The sequence below is a fragment of the Lemur catta genome, chromosome 3 (genome assembly GCF_020740605.2).
Source record: "Lemur catta isolate mLemCat1 chromosome 3, mLemCat1.pri, whole genome shotgun sequence".
In the NCBI taxonomy this organism is placed as follows: domain Eukaryota; kingdom Metazoa; phylum Chordata; class Mammalia; order Primates; family Lemuridae; genus Lemur; species Lemur catta.
This window is the reverse complement of record NC_059130.1, coordinates 97,268,171-97,286,191: the sequence shown is the minus strand read 5'-3', so window position 1 is coordinate 97,286,191 and position 18,021 is coordinate 97,268,171. Positions and strand designations below refer to the sequence as shown.

The 18,021-nt window shown below is 35.9% G+C and overlaps 1 protein-coding gene across 2 annotated transcripts in view; it reads left to right on the top strand.

Annotated features, from left to right (window-relative positions):
* Window positions 1-18,021, top strand: part of RLF (RLF zinc finger) — a 68,308-nt gene that overhangs the window by 35,009 nt on the left and 15,278 nt on the right. For both annotated transcript variants that reach the window (XM_045548145.1, XM_045548146.1), the window contains one exon: window positions 15,977-16,113. In XM_045548145.1, the coding sequence (XP_045404101.1) occupies window positions 15,977-16,113 (137 nt within the window). The remainder of the gene's footprint in view (window positions 1-15,976; window positions 16,114-18,021) is intronic.

Genomic DNA, 18,021 nt, shown 5'->3' with positions numbered 1-18,021 from the left:
TAAAAACTGTACAAATGGATGTTTACATGTTGGGTGATGGTTTGCTGTGAAATCGTTAAGTGCAAAAATTGTTTTTTCCTTTTTCTTATTATTTCTTTTTGGGAGGGTGTGGGAGGGACATGTAGTCATTTTTTCTTCTTAAAGTAATGACTTCTCAATGTTTGGGAAATGTAGAAATTATTAATCGTGGCACCAAGGCATAAACTAAAGAAAATGGCACTTAATTTTAGCTTAAGTTGTTTTATATGTTTAACTTTATAAGCAGAGAAGTGTAGGATTCTAGACCCCATGGATACATGTTGAACAATTAAGTGGCCAAAGTGGATACCATGGAAAATGATAAAGTGATTGAGTCTTTTTTTAAAAACTATTTTATCAATCAGATTGCATCCTTTTTTAAAAAAAAACCTGAATCATTGTTTTCCTTAAATTTGGGATTAATTTTCTCTAATAGTTTTTGAAAAGTTATACAGAAAAAAAATTAGAAATTCCTAGGCTTTATTTAGTCATCTACCTTTAATCCTGTCATCTGCCAGATTGGACACATGGATTTTCATTTTATTTCTGCACTGAAGTTTCTTATTAAATGTCGGAATCCCAAAGGTCTGGTTTTATGCTGTAGTAATTCTTAAACTTTTATGATCATTTTACCTGTAATATCCTACTCTCCAAATACAACTATTTTTCCACCTCATTCCCTTTAATATACAGCCTCATCAAGATCACCTGGGCAAGATCAACCAGGGTCTACTGATCTATCACCTTTTCATTCTGCCTCATCCCTCTCATATACTCACTTCCCTCCTTACTCTGCTTTTCCATTGTCAGTCGTCATTGTCACGCCTTTGCATGCACTCTGAATTCTTCTGCTGGTCTCTCGCCTAGTTGTACTTGTTTGACTACCAGTATCCTGGTTATCCCCAAACCTCCACCTACTCTCTATTTATTTACCTGTACCTATTAGGGCCAAACTTACATGGAGAAAAACCTGCCAACTAATTTTACTTTAAGTCAATCCCAGTATATTTTCTTTAGTCCATTTATTCTCTTAGATTACTATTTCAACTTTTTCCTTTGTCTTCAAACCTGTGGTGCAATACTTTCTGCCCTATCTCATTCTTTGTTGATGAACTGTCTCCCTATTTCTTTGGGAAATTGAAGCAGTTGGAAGAGAATTTTTGTAAGCTCCCTCCATTGTCTGCATCTATGCATGTACACCTTCTTTACTGTTACTAGAGATAAATTATATCTGTTCTCCTAGCTAAGGCCAACACCCTTCACTTCTGTATCAGATTCCATTTGTCTCTTTTAAGGATAATGCTACAACAGTTCTCCTTTTTTCAATTGTATTGTCAGTTTCCTCCTCTCTGTTGTAACCATCCCATCAGCATTTATGCTGTTATTTCTTCCATCTCTAAAATAGAAACCTTCTTTAAACCCTTCTTCCCCTTCCAATTACTGTCCTATTTCTCTCCTGGCTTTTTTAGCATAGTTTCTTGAACAAATTGTCTGAATTTACTGTTGAACATTTTTCTCCTTTCAAGACAAGTCCACCACATCACTAAATCCAATGAAGACTTTTTAGTTTTCGTCTTACCAATGTAATATCTCAACTTTGCCCCCTTGACAAAGTTTTCTACTTGTTTTATAGGGTACTGTACTCTCTTGGCTTTCTATCTACCTCACTGATTGCTCCTTCTCAGTTCTACTCTGCTTTTTTGAGGAGTATGTCATTGGGTCTTCTCTTTTTCTTTCTTTCTTTTTTTTTTTTTTTGAGACAGAGTCTCACTCTGTTGCCGGGGCCAGAGTGCCGTGGCATCAGCCCAGCTCACAGCAACCTCAAACTCCTGGGCTCAAGCAATCCTACTGCCTCAGCCTCCCAAGTAGCTGGGCCTACAGGCACACGCCACCATGCCTGGCTAACTTTTTCTATATATTTTTAGTTGTCCAGTTAATTTCTTTCTATTTTTTGTAGAGACGGGATCTTGCTCTTGCTCAGGCTGGTCTCGAACTCCTGAGCTTGAACGATCTGCCTGCCTCGGCCTCTCAGAGTGCTAGGATTACAGGCGTGAGCCACCGGGCCCGGCTTGAATTCTGGTTCTTAAAGTAGACTTGTTGCTTGGGAGGGTTTTTCTCATTTCTTTTGTTTGCCCAGAGGGGAAACTTAAATAGTCACACTTTTGACTGTTAAAAGTTGAGAATGAGCTTTGGAGTTCTGAGGCTTCTGGGTGGCTCATTACTGGATTGGATTGACTGGGGAGCATAAGTAGGGTGTGTTTTTCACAAAATGTCTGGCGAAGTGAGAGCAACAGTAAGAATATGTAGGCTGAAAATCCTTGCGTTTTCATTTATTAGTCACACAGCCTTGGGCAGGTAGCTTCATTTTCTTTATCTATAAAATGGACAAAGTAATAGTAGTTATCTCAAAAGATGGCTGGATAGTTCAAATGTGATAATACCTAAAATCATCTAACACAGTTCCTAGCATTTAACAGACACTGTACAAATATAGACTAGTACAAGAATTCTTTAGGCCTGAGGTGCAGAACTAGGGATGAAGTAATCAAGGAGATTGATCAGAGGTGAAATCTGGATTTAGACAGAGACGCAGTGTGGTATACATAGAAATAGTTAACCTCCTATGATTTCATGCACATCTTTAAAAGCACTCATAATTGACCAACTATGAACCTGTATGCTAGTTTGTGTATTTGCAGTGTTGGGTAGAGTAAGCCATCAGGAGAGGCCATCCCCAGTGTCCCATCTAAAATATTACCCCATCCCCCTTCTCTTGCCTGTTTTTCTTTAATAAATATCTGCTGTTATTATTATAAATATATACTTAACCCATCTAAAATGACCTCTATCACTCTCTGTCCTCCTACCTTGCTGTATTTTCTTTGTCATACATATTTGGGCATCATATTTGGTTATTCACTCTTTCCTCCCACTAGATTGTAAACTCTCTAAGGACAAGGACATAGGTTGCTCACTGCTATATCCCTACATTCTAGAAGAATGTTTAGCCACGTAGACACTCAATACTTAACTTATGGGGGGGGGGCAAGGGCAATATACGTAACCTAAACTTTTGTACCCCCACAATATGCTGAAATAAGAATAAAAAAAAATACTTGTTGGGTGAAGGAATGAAAGGTACAGCTCCACTCCTGGATGTGTTGTTAACAGGATTTCTAGCTTTCATTCTAGTTATCAAAGCTGAATATCCAGCTGAATAACCAGAATATCAAAGCTGAAACTTTTCACTCCTGCTTTGTAAGTTTTTAAATTTTGCACAGAGTTCTTTTTTAATCTTAAAATTGTGATTCATATTTTTTCTTTCTGTCAGCTTTATTTCAGTTTGAAATACAATACTTATGCTACCTATGTGTTTATAAATATGTGAACCAGTGAAACAGATTTCTTTATAGATTGATTGAATCATGGATTAATGCTTGGGTCAATAGTTATTTCAAATAGCTAAACTCCCTGTGGCCCAGATCTTGTATCCCCATTGTGAGAAGCTTTTGTCAAATTACTTGTTGAAATTTAAGATGTGCTTACATCTAAGATACTTCCCAATAGCCAAAATGGTGACTCCAGGAATTTGATTCTATCCTGGCTCCTAGTAGCCTTTACATTTTTATGAACTGCCTTGTTTTTTCAAGTGCTTATAAACTCACTATTCTGGGATATTGGATTAGCAGCATTCCAGTGTGAAGCAGCGTAACCTGGACATTGAGGTTTAGTAGTCACCTGAGTCTGAGAGGAATCCCTAGGCAAGGAATGTGTAGTAGAGACACAGAATGCTGGTCATCTTTGCTTTGGGAAATGACACTAGACAGGAGCCCAGATACAGGATGCAGAGGTGAAACAGCCAGTTGGTGGCTGTGAAGTAGACAATAACAAATAGTTTGCCCAAATGGGGTTTAAAACTGTGACCTATGGCTTTATTAATAAATGATCTAATTTGTTGGACTTTCTAGCCATAAAGAAATCAAAGGATAAAGTGCTTTGTACTGCCTGTCTTTTCAGACTTCTCACTTCAACCTTAAAAATAATTATAGAAAACATTTATTGAGTACTTGTCTATTCCAAGCTGTGCTGTGTGTTTTAAATGTGTTGGCATCTAATCCTTATGATAGTCCTATGAATTTTATAGCAATTTAGAGGATTTGTAATCTCTCTGAAACTCAGAGAGATTATATAACTGGCCGATACTTATATATCCACTAAATGGTGGGCCCAGGGTTTAAATTCAAGGTGGTGTGCTTCTGCTTTGCTTTTGTACTTATTCACATTCACACATCTCGTATATCATATATGGTATAGCTCACTGGCACTGCCAACCTTCTGTTATAGATGTCTGGTTCTTCCTGAATTCTGGTTTGTTTGTTTGTTTGTTTGTTTGTTTGAGACAGAGTCTCACTCTGTTGCCCTGGCTAGAGTGCCGTGGCATCTGCCTAGCTCACAGCAACCTCAAACTCCTGGGCTCAAGCAATCCTCCTGCCTCAGCCTCCCAAGTAGTTGAGACTATAGGCATGCGCCACACCATGCCCGGCTAATTTTTTCTGTATATATTTTTAGCTGTCCATATAAGTGGTTAATCTGTAATACTGTTTCTGAGACTAGGAAGTGCCTTCTGAATCACCTGGGGAGCTTATTAAAATGCAGATTCTGATTCATTAGGTCTGGGATGGGACCTGAGATTTTGTTTTTGTAACAAGCTCCCAGGTGATGTCCATACTGCTAGGTATGTGCATGGGTGCGCGTGCGTGCATGTGTGTGTGTATGTGTGTGTGTGTATATGGAGTAGCAGTGATTTATACTAAGGATAAACCACTGGCTCAATTTTAACTACATATCAGAATCAACTGTAAAGTTTTAACAATTATCTTTAATATATATGTATATATATATACACATATATCTCACAAATTTCAAAAGGCACACAAAAAGGTATATAGTTAAAAGTTGTCTCCCTCCTACTTTCTTCACACCAGTGCCCTAGTTTCTCTCCCCAAGAAACAAGTTTCCAATTTCTTGTTTACCTTTCCAGAAATATTCTACAAGTACAGAAGACATATTTCTTTTACCACTTGATATATCATATAGGTCATCCTATCATCAGTACATTTAGGGCCATTCTCATTATTTTTAATGACTGAATAGCATTCTACTGTATGGATAGTACTATAATTTATTTAACCAAATTACAACAAAATTAAAGAGACTCTTTAGTTTGCTTTGAAAAAGTTCTAATGAATCACTGGATATTCATTAATTAGAATTTAAAATCAGCAAATGTTCTAAGGTAACAGTTACCCACACATTTGCCATCTACTTCAGCTGAGTTCAGGAGAAGAGTTAAATTCACTTGAGCTACAGCTGGGAATAAAAAGCAGTTTGTTGGCACCTCTGGGTATCCCAGTAATGGGTGTGTGTAATGGGAAACCTCTGTTGGGAAGATTTAGCCAGACACATATAATTAAGATTAATTGACTGGGTCATCTGAAAGCCAAAATTCAGAAGCCAGTGCATAAAGAGTTAGTCCTTTCAGAAAGGACTAGAAAGCAGAAGAGTTTCATGGAATTCTGGAGTTCTAGGTTGTAATACTTGATTTATATAGTTGAATGAGATGACATTGCTATTAATTGTACATATGAAAGGATTTTAATAATTGTTACAGACTTGGCAATGGCCTAGTGTCCCAAGTGGATGTTTCCTATATTTTTTTCATTACTGAAAGGGGATATCTTTGCAAAGATCAAGTTTTCCACCAGTAAACGGAAGGATGATAATGTTTTAAACGTGAAATGCTTCTATTTAAAGGGCCAAGAAATCTGTCAGCAGAGTTCTTAGCACAGTTAAGGTAGGGGTCCTTTTCATTCTTAATTCCTGAATGAGCTATATCTTCATTGTCCAATGTAGTTGATAGACATGATAGCAGATGCTTGTTTCTTCTCTTGCTGGGGAAAGGAAAAGACAAACAGGATCTTAAAACTCACCAGTCTAACACTGTTGGGAATTGACACAGTCACTAGATGTAAATGATAAACAGAGAAAATAAATTTAAATAGAACCTAGTGGGAATTCACATTGGGAGTAGAAGAAAAAGTAAACAAGAGCATAGAAATTCCAGGTGTGGCTTAAATGAGAATGAAGATTAACAGTGAATCCTGAACAAGGAATAATTACAAAGTGTGTGGTTAAATTTAAAATTGCAGTCTTAATATATATTCACTTTATTTATCCTTAGGATCATATGGGGAATGAGATGTACACTCAGAAAATAATAGTAGAAAGGTTGTATGGGGAAATTGAGGGTTTGCTTATTTAAATATTTTATCTCCTAAAGCAGTGTTTTTTCAAATATCTTTAAAGAGACATCTTCCCAGAATTTAGTATGCATCTGAATCTCATTTCTAGTCTCACTTCAATGGGTTATGTGTGGGTGTTTTGGTTGATGTACGAGTATGCCAGAGAGGTCATCATGGACAGTCAGTTAGACATGTCGTTTTCAAGAATTCAGTAGGACATTTCAGGCTTCACTCAGATATACACAGTAATAGCATTTAAGTAGAAGCATCAACGACCATTTATTTCTTTAAGAAACATACACATGTCCATGTTATAGCATAGTGCTACTCTGTGACATTGCTGCAGTTTAAAAGGAGTTTGATGTTTTTTAAAACTGGCATGTAGCCCTTTTTTCCCAGTTGATGTATCTGTGAATGTAACGGATGATTTTCCTAAAGGTAGATCCATGGTTACTTTAAATTTGAGCTTGCTAACTGTTAACTCCCTTTCTTCTCAAGGATACAAGTGAGAGGAATATTATTATATGACTAACCTTAAATCTGCTTTAATTGCTTTGTGAAAAAAAAAAAACATTTACCAACTTCATGTCTTAAAATGTGTTCTTAGGAACAAGTTATTTGCAGTATACCTCAGAACTGATCGGGAAAATAATGCATTGAAAACCACTATTCTATAGAAAGGTAAATGATAAAATATTCCATTACTGGCACTGGTCAGAATGCTAATTTACATCGATAGGCTAACCAGGAAAATAGGAAGACAAATATGCTGCCTCTACCCACCATCTCTTACGCCATTTGACTGCCTGTTATACCATTGGTTTTTAATTGCCTGATTATTTTGAAAGCCTTCTAATTACATCTAATCTTGTCCTTCCAATTTATTTTCTACAGTGGCCAAAGGTGATTCTTTCTCTTTGCTTTTCTAGGTAGAATTAAACATTTTGTTTTGAAATAATTTAGATTCACATGTAAGAAATATTAGTAATACAGAAATGCCTTCCAGTTGTTCATTAGAGGACTCTGTTAGGCACTGGGAATACAAAGATGAACAAGACACTAGGGAGAGAGCACAAAAATGAGAAAAAGTGGCACTAAATACAATGCAAAAGGGACACTATTTGCAGTTTGACAGCTGAAATAAGAAGGTAGAACATTACTTTGTTGACCTCAGCTAGTAAAATGCATGTCATGTGACTCAGTTTTTTTCCCACTTAGTGCATGCATGTTCATTAATGACCACTAAAATGCTGTGAGTATTGGTTTTGGGGTTACAAATATATTTTTTAGCAAGTAGGCTAATTTGCAAATACAAAATCTGCAAATAATGAGAACCAAGTATATATTCAAAGAACTAAAAGAAACTTGTCTAAAGAATTAAAGGTAAGTATGAGAACAATGTCTCAATAAATATGGAATATCAGTAAAGAGACAGAAATTATAAAAACAAACCAAATAGAAATTCTGTCGCAAAAAGTACAATAACTAAAGGTAATTCACTAGAAAAGCTCAAAATCAGATTTGAATTAATAGAAGAAAGACTCAGCAAACTTGAATGAAACAGATAAATTGCAATTACCCAGTCTGAAAAATAATAGAGACCAAAAATATATGAATTGAAGGCTGAAGCGGACAATTCAAATATGGTAGTTGGAGACTTTAATACCCACTCTCAATAATGGGTAGACCAACTAGGCAACAAGGAAATAGAGATTTGGACAACACGGTAAATACTGAGCAGACATCTATAGAATACTCTACCCAACAGTAGCTAAATATACATTCTTCTCAAATATTTATGGGTTATTCTCCAGGATAGACCACATGTTAGTCCATAAAACAAAACTCAATACATTTAAAAGGATTGAAACATACACGTATGTTCTCTGACTGCAATGGAATAGAATTAGAAATCAGTAACAGAAAGAAATTTGGGAAATTAAAACAGCTTCCCAAATAAGCAATGAATCAAAGAAAAAAATACAAGAGAAATTAGAAAAATTTATCACTTTGTGATAAGTGATGAAGCACAATATAACAAAATGTATGGAATGCAACTAAGCAGTGCTTAGAGGGAAATTTATAGTTGTAAAATGTCAATCTCAAAACTAATAACCGTTCACCTTAAGAAACTAGAAAAAAAAAGTGCAAATTACACTCAAAGAAGAGGAAGGAAATAATAGAGAATACAGAATCAAAGAAAAGTAATAAATCTGGTTCTTTGAAAAGATCAACAAAATTGATATATTTTCAGTTAGACTGAACAAGAACAAAGAGAATACTCAAGCTACTAAAATCAAGAATAAAAGAGAAGACACCTTTTCAGAATATTATATATTTAGAATCATTCAGTATGTGGCCTTTTCAGGTTGACTTCTTAAGAAGTGAAGATTGACTTATTTTACATAACAGTATGCATTTATTGTTCTTCCATGTCTTTTTGTGGCTTAATAGTTCTTTTTTCCTTTCTCTTTGCTTTCTTCTTTCTTCTTTTCTTTTCTTTTCCTTTCTTTTTGTGATTATCAAACTCATACTGCCCTCTAATTTTTTTAACCAACCAAAGTCTGTGATGTGCGCTACTCTTTTAAGTGATCTTTCCTTTAGCAGTATGCATTTAAGGTCTTGCCATGTCTCTCTATGGCTTAATAGCTCAATTTTTTAGTGCCAAATAATATTCCATTGTATAGATGTACCACAGTTTTTTGGGTTTTTGGGGGGGGGTTAAGTTTCACATTAACTAGAAATTTATGTGCTTAAAACCTAAACATTGTCAACTTGAAGAAATCCACTGTGATGTATACATTGGTCTTGCCAATTAAATTCTGGAGTGGTTTATTTATATATAAGGTTTGAGGTTGCAGTGAGCTATGGTGATGCCACTGCTTTCTAGCCAGGGTGACAGAGCGAGACTGTCTCAAAAAAAAAAAAAAAAAAAATCTCAATATAGCACAGTGGCTAAGAGTATGAACCCTCGAACCAGACTGACTGGGATAGATCCTGGGCCACTTGCTACCTGTATAAGCTTTGGTGAGTTACTTAACCTCTCTGTGCCTCAGGTTTTGTCTTCTGTAAGTGGAAATAGCAATAGTGTATCTATTTTGTAGGGTAGTTGTGAAGATGTCATGATTTGGTATATGGAAACTTATAGAAGAGTACCAAGCATATTAATGCTATGTAAGTGTTAGAAACATTGTTATCACCATCATTACTACTTTTCCACTGCCTTTTTTCTTCATATTGATCTTACTGATTTCTCTGCCTCTACATTCTACATACCCTCCCCTGTCTATCTTGAGGGCTGTTGAAAGCATCTTATAAAAACACTGAAGTCACAACATTATGTAGAGTAAAAGAAGTAATATACAACCAGTATAGTGCCACCTTTCTTTAAAATATGTACATATATGCAGCAATCATACATTGAACCCATGGTATGCAGTAAATGTGTATTGACATAATACTGGAAGAAAATTCACCATGTTGTTAACATTGGTTTATCATTGAGTTGTAAGATCTAAGGATGATTTTTATTTTTGAGGTTTCTGTCATAAACATTTTATAATCAGAAATCTAATAAATAGAAGTTAAATATTGATTTCAAATGATCTCTTTTGGACATATATGGAAATGAAAACAACAACAACACAATCCTATGATTTCCCCAAAAACCCCATGGATAAATTCTTGTTCTTCCGTCTACAGTTATCATTAGCCTGTGTGATACCTTTATGGAAATCAGCGAAAGCACTGTGTCCCCCCTCTCCCCTTCATATGGTTGCCTTTCAGAGGTCTTCCTTCTTCTGAAGGGAAGAGCCTCCTGCCAAAACTTAGGGCTTGGCAAGCCGACTAAATTTCAGCCTCCACTAACTCTCTTGGCTGGTTACTATTGTGCAGTGTAAAACTGTACAACTCTGTGACATGGCTTTATTCAGGATATCTTCCAGATAGTGTGTGATTTAGCTCAGTCCTAAGTCTCTGACCTTATTTACCCTTTCATTCACTGAGTACCAGCTAAGTGGCCTCACTCTTTGCAGTTGTGTAACCTTTTCCCTCCTCATAGGCCATGATTATTTCACATTTATTAGTTTGCTCATTCAGTCATCTTATTTTGGTGCTATACCCTCCCCTATATATCTAGACGCTGGTATCTCCCAAGAGTTATTTTTCTTGAAGTCATCTTCTCTGACTTCAGTCAGTATTATTCTTCCTGTCTACAGTTTTCTGTCCCATTTATCTTCATGCCATTCATTTTGTAGCCACTAAGTTATTTATCTTGTAGTTATCTTTCATTCTAGCAAATATATATTGATGTTCCCTCATGTGCCTGGCACTATTGTAGGTACTAAAGATACAATGGCGAAAGAATCAAACTTTTGCCCTCATGGAACTTATATTTTAGTGGTAAAATAGATAGTAAACAAAGCTTTGATTATTTTATACATGTGTTCAACTTGTCTTAACAGCTACAGAATGTAAGCCCCAGGAATAGGAATCATATTTAGGAACGAATAATTATTTCAGTATCTAAGAACAAGGTATTTCCTAGATCCTCACTGAAATTCTGAAAAGCTTATCAGTGACTTTCATTTTAATTGCTTTATCTGAGAAGTGTTTTGTGGCGTACATTAGGTTATTAAGTATGAAATATTCATTTTCCTTAAGTACTACATTTGACAGTTGATATCCCTGACATTTCACTTTAGCACTTGTTTTATTTTTATTGCAAAGGTACATCCTCAGTCTTTCAAATGCGTGGTTTCGCTTGTGATTATCTTTCGAATTTTTTGTAAAGCAATTTTTGTGAAACCGTGGATGTCAAAAATTAGCATTATTTTCGAATGTGAGTTCCATCGTGGAAACAATGCAGCGCAGACAGCTCAAAATATCAGCACAATGTTTGGGAAGTATGTGGTTAGTGAATGCAAGTAAGTCAATGGTTTGAGAAGTTCCACTCTGATGATTTTAATCTTGAAAATGAGCTACGTGGGCACCCTGAAACCACGGTAGATAATGATGACCTCAAAGCGTAGTGGAAGTGAATCCATCTCAACCTACGTGTGAATTAGCAGCAAGGTTTGACATCAGTATTCCAACAATATTGGACCATTTGAAATAAGTGGGCAAGGTCAAGAATCAGGATAGATGGGCTCCGTGTGAATTAAACAAGCGTCAGTAGAGAAATTGTCTCATAGCTTTCCTGCCTGTGCTGTCATGACATAAAGGTGAACCATTTCTATACCATATTGCTCCATGTGAGGAAAAATGCATTCGCTTTGACAATCGCAGGCATTTGGCACAATGGTTTGATAAAGATGAAGGGCCGAAACACAGTCCAAAACCGAATATTCATCAAAAAAAGCTAATGGTGTCTGTTTGGTGGTCTAGCTTTGGTATTATCTACTATAGCTTCATGAAACCTGGTCAGTCCATTACAGTGGATGTTTACTGCAACCAATGAGAGGAAATGATGAGGATGCTTGCAATAAAGCAGCCAAGATTGGTCAGTAGAGATAGAGCAATCCTCTTTTGCAGGACAACACTGGACCACATGTTGTACAAACAACACTGCTCAAACTACAAAGGCTGGACTTTGAAACTCTCTGTCATCACTATGTTCACCAGACCTTGCACCAACTGACTACCACTTTTTCCAGGCTTTGGCTACTTCTTGCAAGGAAAAATATTCAATTCTCGGCCGGGCGCAGTGGCTCACACCTGTAATCCTAGCACTTGGGAGGCTGAGGCGGGCGGATCGTTTGAGCTCAGGGGTTTGAGACCACCCTGAGCAAGAGCGAGACCCCACCTCTACTAAAAATAGAAAGAAATTAGCTGGACAGCTAAAAATACATAGAAAACAATTAGCTGGGCATGGTGGCACATGCCTGTAGTCCCAGCTACTCGCGAGACTGAGGCAGACTGCTTGAGCCCAGGAGTTTGAAGTTGCTATGAGCTGGGCTGATGCCACGGCACTCTAGCCTGGGCAACAGAGTGAGACTCTGTCTCAGAAAAAAAAAAAAGGAATTTCAGGTTTGCTGGAAAATGTATAAGTTGAGTTTAATTTGAGAAGGTAGTATAGAAATGTATGCTTTGCTTGATTAAGTCAGTGCGGGAGCATTGTTGCCAACAGTCCCTGTGGTAGACTCAGGAGGCACTTAGATACTGGAAAAACAATAGTGCTTCTACTCCTAGCAACTCCCTAGATTTGATGCTGCAACACTACTGCTGGGTTACCCTTAGCTATACTGAAATACTATATTTCTATTCCTCTAATACCATGCTCACTCTTACTCTAGGCCTTTGCATGTTTATTTCTCACTGTCTGGAGCATTTTTCTCATTTCATTCCCCCTTTCTCATGCCTTATTCCTATTCATTCTTTAATTCTCATCTCAAATGTCACTTCATCCAGGAAGTCTTTTTTGATTCCCCAAATTTGCGTTAGATTCTTCTTATCAACGTATTCTTAAAATAGTCCATACTCTCCCATTGTGGCTTTTAACATACTTTGTAATTCTTAGTAACTGCTGGAAACAGAAATAAAAATAATACACAGAGCCAAAGATATAGTTTATAAAGTAAAGATTTATGAAGATAGATAAAGCAGGGTGCCCGGAAGGTTATATCTCTTCCCGCGGAAATGCAACCAAGACTGAAGTTTTACACAGATACTTATAGCACAGGTACAGGTTTTCAGTTGCAAAGGGTAACGGGATTTACATAATAATAGGTAGTTTGGTTTAGGGTCAAAGTCTTCTAAAAGGCTACTACAGATCCTTCAACTAACTATCTAGATGAACAATGAGTTATAAAATCTTCTTAGGGCAAACTTCTAAGTTTAATGATAAGACTATTACTTAAGCGAAAACAAAGACATCGTGACTCTAGTTATTGTTTATTAGAACAGATTTTAGAAGTCAAGCATGAGCTGTCCCTTATGCTATTTACTTTAACCGCATGGTTCCGTCTGGGCCCACGTGGGCCCGGCTCGGGCAGCATATCTTGTGATCAGCTCTCATCTCTGGTGGCCTGTCTTTGTTGATCAGCTCCGGCATCCCGTGGCTCTAGGCAAGACCTGCTTTGTCTTTCAAAACAGATGAGAGCCACAGGCCTGGATTGCAGCATTGCCTTGGAAAGCAGCTGCTACTGACCATTGAGATGCCCTCCTGAGGCGAGGCATCTTTTGATATGTGAACTAATACGTTTACATTTTCCTTTAGGGCAAAGCCTTACAAGACTTCTGAAATCATATGTGTCTGTGAAAATATATGGGGCATTTCTATAAATCAATATTTCTTAGGCTCAACATTAGACTGTGATATCCATGAGGGCAGAAATCAGATTAACTTGTATCCCCAGTGCAGATATTTAGTAAGTAGCCCTGCTTTGCCAGGCATGTATACATTTTCACATAGCTATTTTCCTTCTTACAGGATTTTGTGCACAGAGAATTTTAGATATTTATAGGCCTATGTTCTTGTCCTCAGGGAGTTTATAGTCTAGTTGAAGGCCAAAGTAAAAGCAGATAGAAAATTAAAATAATAAAAGGTAAAGGCCAGTATGAGTCAGTAGGTTAAACATTGACCCAAGGCAGAATAAATAACAGCCCAGTTTATAATGTTGACAAGATACTGTGAATTCAGAACAGGGCAGAGATCACTGAGTGCTAGAGTAGTCTGTGAAGGAAGACTTCATAAGTAAAAAAGAGTTTTCAGTCGGACCTTGAAGGATGGGAGGAATTGGTTCAGCAGGCAAGAAGAAGAGGGACTTTTTTAGGCCTATTATACACTAATTTGGGGTTTTTCTGTTTGTTTGTTTGTTTGCTAACTCAGTCATCCCTGATAATTTTTAGTTTTTACCTGAAGAGTATTTGTAATAAATTGAAACAGTAAAACTATGTCTTTTAAAATACTAGTCCAGATTTTTAATACCATTTTCTCTTCCCTCACCATTTTAGGTTAATGAATTTTTACTTGAAATGTATGTTTCTAAAATTATTTCACTTTTATCTCTCTCTTTTTTTTAAAACCACTTTGTTTCCAAAAGATGAAAGTCTGTATCTCTGAAATGTACTCTTTTAAAATGTAAGGGCTTCTCTGTAGGAATGAAATAATGTGGGATTAGTTTTTAATTCTGTTTACTATTATTTGTGATTATTTGCCACAGTTGACTTGTAACAAGAAGCAGTCTCTTTTTAGGAACATTTTTGATTTGTGAAGTAGAAATAATATTGTCCATCTTGCCAGTCTTACAGATTTGTCATGTTGAAATATGATTAAAAATGTGATAATATAAAACCTATTTGAAAGGATAAAAAATGTTCTAGAAGTGATAAGTGCTACAAAGGAGTAATTTGAGAATGTTTGACAGAGATGCATTTAATAACACAGTCTTAGAAGTTAGGGAAGGATTCTATGAAAAAATAGCATTTGAGCTGAGATTTAAAAGAAGCCTTTCTCTGCCTATCTGAAGATAGGATTAAAATTAGAGACTTAAACCACCCCCTTGTAACTGCATAGCACTCTGAGGGAGTTGAGTGTTTACCTCAGTTGCTCTGATACATGCCTCATTTGTCCTGAGATTATCACTGTTTTGTATATTTGATACCCAATGTAACTGATATTTATAATACTGACAGAGTTATTAAGTAGATTATGTTCTTCATATTCTGTTTACTAAGATAGGGAAGTGATAGAGAATGAGAAAGGATCTTTAACGGTCTAATTTTCCTATTTTATATTCTTTTTCAGTATAGAAAAAAAGCCCCAGAAAATTTGACTGATTTTTCCCAGAGGTTTTTTTTTTGAATAGTATGAATGAAAAAGATGTGTTTCTAAAAAGGCATTTGATTATTTGAAAAGCTTATTTATACAAAAGATTTTTTCCTTAATTCTATGAAAAAAATGATATGTTAATACAACATTAGTATTTAAAACAGTTTCTGAGGCTGGGCACGGTGGCTCATGCCTGTAATCCTAGCACTCTGGGAGGCCGAGGCGGGAGGATAGCTCGAGGTCAGGCTGAGCAAGAGTGAGACCCCGTCACTACTAAAAATAGAAAGAAATTAGCCAAAACAACTAAAACTATATATAGAAAAAATTAGCTGGGCATGGTGGCGCATGCCTTTAGTCCCAGCGACTCAGGAGTCTGAGGCAGAAGGATTGCTTGAGCCCAGGAGTTTGAGGTTGCTATGAGCTAGGCTAATGCCACAGCACTCTAGCCAGGGCAAAAGAGCAAGACTCTGTCTCAAAAAAAAAAAAAAAAACCTGTTTCTGAACTGGCCCCCTTTCACCCTACTTGGCAATAAGGGTATGATGTGTATTTTATTATAATGACCCAGCTAGGTCACTTTAGTTACAGATAGTAAAATGAGCAAAAAGGAAAAGTAATTTTTTTAAACTGTACAAAATGTTTTTATCTATATTGAAACTGTAGTGAAACTTCCTTATAGCATCTATTCCCTTCTCTTTCAATATTTTCTTATATGAAATGTTCATGCCAAGAAGACTCAGCCATTAATAGAAGAAAATTATGTCTCTCAAATGCATGCCTCATCAATTATCAAATATAGAAAATGTTATAAAGAAGTTTCACATTATATAACAAAGTTAACAGGAAAGTCACCACTTTCTTTTGACTTAGTCATCTCATTTTTGATAGATTGCAAAGGTCGACTGCAAGGAAGTACTAGACATCATATGTAATCTGGAATCTGAGGGTCAGGATAACACAGCATTTGTTCTTTGTACGACTTACCTTACCCAGCAGCTCCAAACTGCAAGTGTATATTGTTCTTGGTAAGTATATTTAGTTTTTATGTATTTTATTTTTTAGTACATAGTATAGCATTTAGGGTTTATGTAAAACATGTTGTTTCAAATATAAAATCTAAGCAAATTAAGTGATGACCTGTGAATAAAGTCTTGCTTCCAAGCAAAATTATTTAATTAAAAATATCATTGCATTAATCTAGTCAAGAAAAGGTAAATATTTCTCTTGATCATCCCATAGAGGGTTATATGTTATCTTTAATATGGCTCCTACCTTGAAGATAAAATTATGTCAATATGGAACAAATTGGTCTTAGATTGTTTTCCTTTACGTTTGTTAGTATCTTCTGGTAGTCAGTCCCTCCTCTTATTTGGAAACCCATTAATGAAAAGGATCAAATTATCTAGGTTTCTAGGTCAGACTAGCCCTAGAAAAGGAAATCTATTTGAGTAGCAATCTCTTTTGCAACTTTGGTACTGTTTAGCTGAATTGCATTATTTTGGTTTTAATTGAATTTATCTCTTATTTGCCTACCAGAGTACTTAGCTGCTAAAAAGGAAATAGTAAAGTACCCATGGTTCTTTCATCCTACCTGTATTGACTCTATTTAGGCCAAAGGGACAAACCTGATACATAAGAAACTTCTAAAATGTAAGACTCTCGGTCAGTTAGTATCAGATTAGTGGTATGGATGATGCTATAGGAGATTAGGGAAAGGTGCTCAGTGTACACCAGAGTATTTAAGAAAGGTGTCAGGGAGGAAGTAATATTTGAACTTTAATTCTAAGAATGGGTTGGATATACATAATCTTAGAGGAGCTGTGAGTATTTTAGAACCTAAGGATGGCTTAAAGTTGGAAACAAGCATTTTGTTTATAGAAAAACCAGATAAAGTCTTTTATATAGTTCAGCCCTCATTGCCCTCCCTCTGGATCATCTGTGTATATTTGTATAGTTTTACTGTTATTATCATTTTGTATATTACTATAGTTCTTTTTGTTTACTGTTTGATATAGAATATGATTTTGTATACAGTAAATTATCTCACCCAATCCTCATAATGATTATTATACAAATGAGGCAGTGGAGGATCATAGGGACCAGAAAAATCTTGTGATTACTCAAGGTCTCTAGAATCTCTAGACCTGAGATTCAAGTCTAGAGTTTTGGACTCCTGATCCAGTGCCTTTCTTTTATACACTTATTTTCTTGGTGCATAAACCAAAATTCAAATTGTAGTCTTCTGCCACAAAGTACACGGTGCTAGAGTTACATCTCTTATGAGAAAGGGGTTAGTAGGATAGGGACTTAAATATATTTATTTTGCAATAATCATGGTGGGTATTTTGTTAAGAAACCAAAAAAGAGGTGATATAAATAAAAAGAATTGTTAAGTAGCAGTGAGATTTTTGATCACTCAATCAAGTAAAAGATTTTTTTTCCATGAACCAGAGATCTAGATATATCTAGATACAGAACTAAACATATCAGTAAAATATATATTTAGTTCAAGATCAAATTTTTCTTGTTGTAGTTCAATTAATTGCTTTGTCTATAATGAAAAAATATCTGCTAATTATAGCTAGGTTTTCAATGCAAAGAATAAATAAAATCATATAGAATGTGTTATAGATTATAAATGTTTTAAAAATATATTCACACAGTTCTATTAATATTCCTGATACAGCTTTCTTTTTACAGTGACCCATAAGACTTTTTTTCCTTTTCTTCACTCAGCCTCCATTTGTTCCTCTTGCAAAGATGTTAGTGGCTATAGGATTAATGCTTTTCCTCTACAGCAGGAAAGGATTAATAGGGATTTCCCTTTGTGGCCTCCTGAGGAGCTATAATGAGCAAAGGAAAGAAAATCTTAGTCTCTTCATGCTTTATTAAAAGTAAGCTCCTTCCAAGCAATTCAAAGAGCAATAGTATCT